This window comes from Oncorhynchus nerka, linkage group LG20 (assembly GCF_034236695.1).
Source record: "Oncorhynchus nerka isolate Pitt River linkage group LG20, Oner_Uvic_2.0, whole genome shotgun sequence".
In the NCBI taxonomy this organism is placed as follows: domain Eukaryota; kingdom Metazoa; phylum Chordata; class Actinopteri; order Salmoniformes; family Salmonidae; genus Oncorhynchus; species Oncorhynchus nerka.
In genome coordinates this window covers 32858027-32867554 of record NC_088415.1, presented here as the reverse complement: position 1 = coordinate 32867554, position 9528 = coordinate 32858027, and the positions used below count along the sequence as shown (strand labels likewise).

The 9528-nt window shown below is 39.3% G+C and overlaps 1 protein-coding gene across 2 annotated transcripts; it reads right to left on the bottom strand.

Moving 5' to 3' along the window:
• Positions 1-549: 549 nt before the first annotated feature.
• Positions 550-8954, bottom strand: LOC115102298 (complement receptor type 2-like). 2 transcript variants are annotated; one of them, XM_029622104.2, is made up of 14 exons: positions 8793-8953; positions 8448-8645; positions 7984-8080; positions 7838-7911; positions 5369-5590; positions 4855-5034; positions 4559-4732; positions 4124-4369; positions 3823-4008; positions 1972-2068; positions 1776-1849; positions 1421-1600; positions 1053-1232; positions 550-957 (listed from the first exon to the last, which is right to left on the bottom strand). In XM_029622104.2, the coding sequence occupies exons 1-14, from the start codon at positions 8845-8847 to the stop codon at positions 944-946; spliced, it is 1977 nt and encodes a 658-aa protein (XP_029477964.2). In that variant the 5' UTR covers positions 8848-8953; the 3' UTR covers positions 550-943. The 2 variants fall into 2 exon arrangements, with proteins under 2 accessions (XP_029477964.2, XP_064861494.1); XM_065005422.1 differs by lacking the exon at positions 550-957 and having other exon boundaries at positions 1047-1132; positions 8793-8954.
• Between the last annotated feature and the right edge of the window lie 574 nt (positions 8955-9528).

The following is a 9528-nucleotide window of genomic DNA, read 5'->3' as shown; positions in this document are numbered from 1 at the left end:
TCCAGAAAATCACATTGTAGCATTTTTTATGAATTTATTTGCAAATTATGGTGGAAAATAAGTATTTGGTCAATAACAAAAGTTTATCTCAATACTTTGTTATATACCCTTTGTTGGCAATGACAGAGGTCAAATGTTTTCTGTAAGTATTCACAAGGTTTTCACACACTGTTGCGGGTATTTTGGCCCATTCCTCCATGCAGATCTCCTCTAGAGCAGTGATATTTTGGGGCTGTTGCTGGGCAACACAGACTTTCAACTCCCTCCAAAGATTTTCTATGGGGTTGAGATCTGGAGACTGGCTAGGCCACTCAAAATTACAGGCCTCTCATCTTTTTAAGTGGGAGAACTTGCACAATTGGTGGCTGACTAAATACTTTTTTTTTTCATATCGGTTGCAGGAATTGAACCCCCAGCCCTGGCATTGCAACCGCCATGCTCTACCAACTAAGCTACGCAGAACACTATGACACTGATATTTTTGCATCTGTAGAAGTGTTTAGAAACATATTCTATTCTTACAATAAAAGTGACTCCAAAATGACAACGCAGAATTTAACATACATTTTTATTGTAAACAAAAGAATCGGAAACAAACAAAGCAAACAGCAAATGCATCTAAGACATTTGTAGAGTCACACGTTTGATGCAGTCATTGTGTGCTATGAATATGGGACCAAATAATTAACTTTGAGTACTTTAATACACAAGTGAATATTTCCCCAATACTTTTGGTCCCCTAAAATAGGGGTATATGTACCAAAAGTGCTGTAAAATTCACAATAACATGATTCCAGAAGACAGAAGGGGTATTTAAAGACAACAGTCATTAGGATATTAATTTATTATAATAAAATGCATTGAGTTTGATTATTATGGTAAAAGTTATGGTAAAATGGTTGAGTTGAAGACATTCAGTATAATGATCAATGGTATTAGACCTTCAGTACCGCCGATCTGTAAAAAAAAAAAAAAAAGGGACAATTTTATACAATGCACTTCAGTTACGTATCAGCCTACAAAGGGTTATATTGTCCTTCAGAATTACTCACATTGACATGTGGGAAGGGCAGGAGTCCATGTCCCATCCAGGCTGCATGTGACAGTGTCTGGTCCATTCATCACCATGCCCCTAAAGCAGACAAATGTCACAGAGTCCCCAAACTCAAGTGGCATTCTAATTCCTCTTGTCATTTGGGCATATTGTACTTTGGGATAGGGACATTTAATATCTGTGAACAGAGATGAAAGAGTCAACATAAGCTTTTACTTTATTGGTTTTAAAGGGGTTGGTTCCTTAATATTACTCTCAGGGCCAAGTTCTCAACACTTAAGGGATGTTCCTAGTTTGCTAAAGGGAAAAAAACATAGCAAAAATAGTGCAGCTATAGAAGCTATAGAGTTGAACAGAAAATGGCACCTTTGCACTCTGGAGGTGGCGCACTCCATGTCCCATCTTTGGTACAGTAGAGCTCACTCGTTCCAATCAGTTTCCCTACGCGACACCGATAGCCAATCACAGTGCTGTAAACGTAAGGTGGTTCCAAATGGCCATTTATCTCTCCATTTACCACCTCAGGAAGTTTAGCACACTGCACCGCTGAAAGTCACAAACACAATGTACATTTACATCACCTTTTTTTAAAGATTATGGGTGACAAAACTGAAGTTCAGGGATGTTCTAAACTAAAGCAAAGTTACCAAAAGCAATTGAACTATGACCCAGGTGTAAAACTGTGTGGTGCAGTAGACCATCTAAAAAATAAATGTGACACCTTCACAGACAGGAACACGCCCATCCCAGCCATCATTCATGCAATTTCTTACATTCTGTCCAACCAGCTGATACCTGGTGTAATAATGGGTACAAAAAGTGATTTAATATGACAACGCATAATTTTATTTGTACACTGCAACAATTCTGAGAGTAGCCTTAAGAGCAAAAAGACATACTAGCAGAATAGAACTTACCCCTCATTACAAACCCCTGTGGCTGTATCTCCAAACTGTGCACCGGTATAGACGAAATGACCAAAAGACATCTCTCCAGCTGAGCCACATGATTTGCCTTTGGACAAGAAAATGCCATTAAATTACATTTTTCAGAAGGCACAAAACAGACAAACATTAACTACCACAGAGTGATATATTCTAGACCATCTATGGCTCTGCTGCCACCTAATGTTTAAACAAGAGAATAATGTTCTTTATATACTGTAGTATATAGGAGGAAGAAGTATTAATGATGTGCCAGAGTATATGTAGAGTAACTAACTGTACATATACAGTACCTGTCTAAAGTTTGGACACCTACCCATTCAAGTAAAAAACAACTATTTTCTACATTGTAGAATAATAGTGAAGACATAAACTATGAAATAGCACATATGTAATCATGTAGTAACCAAAAAAAGTGTGAAACAAATGTAAATATATTAGTAGCCACCCTTTGCCTTAATGACAGCTTTGCACACTCTTGGCATTCTCTCAAACAGCTTCACCTGGTATGCTTTTTCAACAGTCTTGAATGAGTTCCCACATATTCTGAGCACTTGTTGGCTGCTTTTCCTTCACTCTGCGGTCCAAATAATCCCAAACCATATCAATTGGGTTGAGGTCGGGTGATTGTGGAGGCCAGGTCATCTGATGCAGCACTCCGTCACTCTGCTTCCTGGATTTGTGTTGCGTCACTGTCCTGTTGAAAAACAAATGATAGTCCCACTAAGCCCAAACCAGATGGGATGGCGTGTCGCTGCAGAATGCTGTGGTAGCCATGTTGGTTAAGTGTGCCTTGAATTCTAAATAAATCACTGACTGTCACCAGCTAAGCCCCCCCACACCATCACATCTCCTCCTCCAGGCTTTACGGTGGGAACCACACATGCGGAGATAATCCGATCACCTACTCTGCGTCTCACAAAGACACAGCGGTTGGAACCAAAAATCTCACAGTTGGACTCATCAGACCAAAGGACAGATTTCCACCGGTCTAATGTCCATTGCTCATGTTTCTTGGCCCAAGCAAGTCTCTTCTTCTTATTGGTGTTCTTTAGTAGTGGTTTCTTTGCAGCAACTTGAAAATGAAGGCCTGATTCACGCAGTCTCCTCTGAACAGTTGATGTTGAGATGTGTCAGTTACTTGAATTCCGTGAAGCATTTATTTGGGCTGGTAACTCTAATGAACTTATCTTCTGCAGCAGAGGTAACTCTGGGTCTTCCTTTCCTGTGGCGGTCCTCATGAGAGCCAGTTTCATCATAGCGCTTGATGGTTTTTACAACTGCACTTGAAGAAACTTTCAAAGTTCTTGAAATGTTCCGTATTGACTGTAAAGTAATGATGGACTGTTGTTTCTCTTTGCTTATTTGAGCTGTTCTTGCCATAATATGGACTTGGTATTTTAGCAAAAAGGTCTATCTTCTGTAAACCACCCCTACCTTGTCACAACACAACTGATTGGCTCAAACGCATTAAGAAGGAAATCAATTCCACAAATTAACTGTTAATTGAAATGCATTCCAGATGACTACCACATGAAGCTGGTTGAGAGAATGCCAAGAGTGTGCAAATCTGTCACCAATGCAAAGGGTGGCAACTTTGAAGAACCTCAAATATAAAATATATTTTGATTTGTTTAACACTTTTTTTGGTTACTACATGATTCCATGTGTGTTATTTCATAGTTTTGATGTCTTCATTATTATTCTACAATGTAGAAAATAGTAAAAATAAATAAAAAACCTTGAATGAGTAGGTGTGTCCAAACTTTTGATTGGTACCGTACTTTCATCTATTCTGGCACATCATTTCATATGGTTACTTACGTTCACATCTCAGAGTTACTGGTGTCCACCTCCCACTGATGCAGGTACTATAGTAAGTGCCTCTTCCTCTCATGTATCCCAAGGCACAACTGTACCTGACCCGGTGACCAGGACCAAAATCTGCCTGTGCTCTACAGCAGTCAGAAAGGTGTGCGTTGGAGAGGTACGGTGGCACTCCACATCTGCCTACAGGAAAGGGAGATAGATAGAAATCACATCTGTTATAAAACCAATGCATCATAACATGTATTATATATTGCAATGCTCAAAGTAACAGATCTTGGCTGGTGTTTGTGTTTACCATCAGGCTTGGGGCTTTCAATTATATCATTAAAGGGCAGACAAAGTGGGAGCTTGGGCTGCCACTGGCCGTCTGGTCCACAGGTGAGCTGCTGGGCTCCAGTCAGGAGGAAGCCCTCGGAGCAGACCAAGGTCACTGAGTCTCTGACCCTGTACACTGAGACAGTCTCACTGAGCTTCACACCGTTGGCCACTGAAGGAGCAGGGCAGGTCACTTCTGCTGGAACCGCTTGTGGTTCACCTCCCTCTAGAATGATGACATTTAAAATGCTATTGTGGTTTTGTTTAATTCATTCTTGCATCTATAATGACGTAAAAAAAAGTGTGCCTCCTCTTGGAGATAAGAGGAAAAATGACCTCGTACTTTGGTAAAAAGCACAACATTGAGACTAGGCATACAGTACATTCAATCCTTTGAAAACAAGAGATCCTTTACCTGGCACACATTGTGGAATCTTTTCCATCCATTCCCCAGATCTTGAACATTTTATGCGGGCAGCACCTTTTAGCACGTTTCCTTTAAAGCAGGAAATGGTTACATCTGATCCAAATCTTCTTTGCTTGATGGATGGCCTACCATTTGTTATGTTTAATATAGGGCACTTAATCTCTACATGAGTAAAAAAAAAAAGAAAAGAAAAAAAAAGGAGCAGAAGCAAGTTAAAACAAAACTACAACACATTTGACACAGAGTCTGTATAGCAGTTGTCTTAATCATGTCAGGATACTTACGTGTGCACTGTGGAAGAGAAGGAGTCCATTTTCCGTCAACCCCACATGTGACAGTGTTCGATCCATCCAAATAATAAAGGTCATTGCAGGAAAAGGACAAAGAATCTCCAGATCTATAAACTTGCTTCAACCCATTGATCAACCACTTCCTCTTTGCATTGGGGGCATTGCAAGTGATCTCTAGAAAAAAGAAGCAGAAAATAGCTCATAGAAGTTTGGTGTCTCTCTGTGGCAGATGGCCATGCCCTATCATTACAGAGCACTCCTAACAAATAATCACTGAAGAATGATAATTAGAGTTTCAAAAACAACAGAACAGACACAGCAATGTCTTCAAAGAGTGGGAGTTGGAATTACAGGAAATAGGCACCGCCATAACAAATCAAGGCTCCAACGCAATGAATATGGGCCAGACACCTCAAAAAAGTGAATAGATTTCAACTTTGGGCACCCTTAAGTGATGTTGTGCACCCCTACTGAGTCAATGTGTTATTCAAACCAGGATGGACCTCACCTCCGACAGAGGGCAGACAAAGTGGGAGCTCGGGCTGCCACTGGCCGTCTGGTCCACAGGTGAGCTGCTGGGCTCCAGTCAGGAGGAAGCCCTCGGAGCAGACCAAGGTCACTGAGTCTCTGACCCTGTACACTGAGACAGTCTCACTGAGCTTCACACTGTTGGCCACTGAAGGAGCAGGGCAGGTCACTTCTGCTGGAACCACTTGTGGTTCACCTCCCTCTAGAATGATGACATTTAAAATGCTATTGTGGTTTTGTTTAATTCATTCTTGCATCTATAATGACAAATAAAATACGTGCCTCGTCTTGGAGATTAAGAGGAAAAACAGATGCCTCCATCGAGACAACGACCTCATGCTTTGGTAAACAGCACAACAACATTATGGGTGCCTGTCATTTGGCCGATTTTCACAAAATGTCATCCATAACAAAACAAACAACAAATCAGGTCTTTTGGAATAAGGATTGTTGACATATATTTCACAGTTTTATCTTAAAGCATAATTGATAAATAAATCCTTGAAGTTGGAACATTTGTGAGTTTTTGGCCTTACCCAGACCTCCTTTAAGATTCCATAATGTTTCATCTGTAAATGCTAGAAATTGATGTCATAAGAAACTTTACTGTTCGCTCTGTAATGAGTAGTAACTTCATTTCAATAATAATTTCCATGCATTGATTTGTTTTTTAAATATAAACATACATATTGAAGATATACCATTTTGGATTTGGCTACATTTGTTTCATAAAGTTGAACATAATATACTCTACAGGCTTATCAAAGTTTCAGAGTGGGATCTCTGCTAGTTTGAAAGTTAAGGTCCATTTTATAGAGAGAAATTGGCATATTAGGCAATGTAACCAATTGAAGCCCTCATTTTACTTGTATCACTGCAAATCCTGTAAGTTACCAGCAGAGGGCAACCATTTTGAATCCAATTTCACATTCACAATGTTGGTAATGCTTACAAATTGGATCATAACCACTGAGGTATAATAAGAACTGATGTTCCGACCGTTTTTTCAAGGAAATCTACTCAAGTTCCAATTCATGAACCGTCTATATCCGAGTTACATCCGGTTTATACAGACCAACATCACATGCGCACCAGCACTTAGTGAGCACAGGCGACATCATCACATCATCCAAAAACATAGCAGATGTTGGATGAATATAAAATGTTAATATCTACATCTATGAGTGATGCAAATAATATAAAAAATAAAATAAAAATCTGCTTTAGTGAAAATTATTTGAATAATTAAATGGATTTTTTTGTGCACAAAGGTGATGACTAAAGTGTCTTATTAGGAATTCTCAAAACTGACTTCTCTATGTGGCCGTCTATAGAAACTCTCTTTCTGGGCCAGGTGTCAGTTAAACTGCAGTACCGAAGCAAAACTGTAGGAGCAGTCAAAACCGTACTTCTAGACAAGAGCCCTGGCCCCTTGATCATAACATAAGTAGCAGAGATCCCACTTTAAACTTCAATATGCCCATAGAGTATATTATGTTCAACAATATTAAGATATTCATATGACACCATTGTTTGCTTTGTAGCACCTACAGATAAAACATTGTGGAGTCTTAAAGCGGCAATAAGCAGTTGAAGGAATAACAAAGCGGTTTTCCCGCCCCTGTTTTGGTAAAAAGCTGAAGGGTGGGGCTGAAGAAATGGAAGCACTCTCAAATTCATGGACAGTTCTATGGATGCATGGACTGACCATCCAAGATATATAGTTTTAACCATGTAATAAGGCTACATAGTGTTTGTTTACAAACATTGGAGTAAATCAAGCTTATATTTTGGGTTCTGATGGGGCACTAGAGTTGAACTAAGCCTATGCGGCATTTATAAGTTATATTCTATAAGAATCACTGGGTATATATAATTAATTTGTAAGTCAAAAAAATGTATGTAGCAGCAGATTTCCCCTTTAAATGAGACATGGGTTAGGCCAAAATGTCACAAATAGTCCAACTTCAATTGATTATTTGTCAATTATGCTTTAAGATACAAATGGCAAATATGTCAACAATCTTTCCTCCAAAGGAACCTTCAGTGGATTCACTTTTGTGAAGAAAAAAAATGGAAAAAAAATCATGGTATTTTTTTTGTTGTTCTAGTCTGGCGAGGAATCATCCTTACAGGACATTAGCTAGGCCATTATTACCCATGCTGTGGTAGCCTAAAGGAACATTTGTTTACATGATATTCTAATGCTTTTGTAACAATGGGACAATTACGGACTGAATGTCCAAGGCCAACATGGTCAAGTCTCAACAACAGGATCTTGGTGTGTCATGCCAACAATCAACTAGACAAGTACAGGGCATGCCAGTCTGGTATTTCATACAGCAGAACATACTAAATTGATTAGGATGCATGTTATATGTCCTACTTAGAAAGGAACGGACCTGATTGCTGCATATTACTTTACGATTGATCATTGAATGGTGCATACCTTCACACGTGGGAATCTCTCCACTCCAGCCAGAGTCCTTACATATTCTGTATTCCATCCCCTTCAGTGTAAACCTGTGCAAATATCACAGAGATTAAGAAAAGGCCCAGGCTATAGGCCTATTTCATTACATTCAAGACACTTACCCCTCATTGCACACTGCATTTGCTTTGTCCCCGTAAAAAGACCCCATATATTGAAAGTATCCATTGAATAACTCCCCAGCAGATCCACAGTTCTTCTCTGAAGAGAGGATGGGACACATTAGAAAACAGCAGGGCAGTCAGGGAATGAATCCAGGGTGAGATACTGTGCCAAACTCAACATAAATAACCACAGGGAACTGTTTGTAACAAACAGCGCTAAAACAGGCACACTGCAGTCCTCAAGGACTGAATTGAATATAAATGTTATTCCCAAATGTTCTCTTTGCAACCACCAGAGGGCCCCAGTAAATGTAAGTGTCAAATGACATTTACTTGCCACAACAACCCTATCCCAGAGACAGTTATAACCATAATGATATGATTGTATGACATTCATTGAACCAGTGTTATGCACAACAACAACATATACTGATCTAAATGCTTAGCTGTAGGCATTTACTTACTTTCACACGTCATGGTTAACTGTGTCCATTTTCCAGCTTGACACTTGATAGAGCGAATGCCACTGTTCTGAGTGTAGCCCTCGGCGCATCTGTAGAGGACTTTTTGTACATGGCTGGATATACCCTTTTTCGGTTTCATGTCCTCGATTTGCGTGTGTGGATAAGACGGCGGCGCACCACATTTCGATGGAACTTGAGCTGTTTAGAAACAAATGAGCCACATCAGCAACAGTGGCAATTCAAATCACTGCGTTTATCCGATGAATATGTAAACATGCTACAAATGACATTGTCAGTGTTAAAGTGGACAGTGCAATGTTAATTTGATGAAAACAACAATCTTACCTGAGTCATGTAGGGCAAGTGATAAGAAGAACACGACATTATACACCAGATTCATCGTTTCATGTGCATTCGGTTCTGTACACTCACCCGTTTAAACGTTATTGAGTTTAATGAAATAGTATGTCGACTGGGTTATATTTTGTAGTTGGAGGGGAGGTAACGTAAAATGACGAGTAGCTTTGTAGGCCTACGTAGCTAGGCTATTCAGATTTATTTACGTCAGGTAATCTGAGTTTTTCCATTGGTAATACTTAGACTCACTCCTGTTTTGGAACCATGTATGATAAGTGGTTTAAGAAACACTCCAACATAGAAGTGGGTCAAAGTTTCCCACGGGGCAAAAAACAGTGGTATAAAGTAAAAATACTTTAAAGTGCTACTTAAGTATTTTTTTGTGGTATCTATACATTACTATTTATATTTGACAACTTTTACGTTTACTCCACTACATTTCTAAAGAAAATAATGTAGTTTTACTCCATACATTTTCCCTGACAAACAAAAAGTACTCATTTACATTTTGAACGATTAGCGGGACAGGAAAATGGTGCAATTCAGTTATCAAGAGATCTGGTGGACTCACTAAACACAAATGCATCGTTTGTAAATTATGTCCTAAGTGTTGAAGTGTGCCCCTGGCTATCCGTAAAAAAAATGGTGCTGTCTGGTTTGCTTAATATAAGGAATTTGAAATGACTTATACTTTTACTTTTGATACTTAAGTATATTTTAGCAA

Coding starts and splice junctions, on each gene's coding strand:
- LOC115102298 (XM_029622104.2), bottom strand. CDS start 8,847: ATGAATCTGGTGTATAATGTCGTGTTCTTCTTATCACTTGCCCTACAT. Junction 8,081..8,447: donor GTTAACCATGACGTGTGAAA/GTAAGTAAATGC, acceptor TCCTCTCTTCAG/AGAAGAACTGTGGATCTGCT. Junction 2,069..3,822: donor AGTAACTCTGAGATGTGAAC/GTAAGTAACCAT, acceptor TCTTGTCCAAAG/GCAAATCATGTGGCTCAGCT.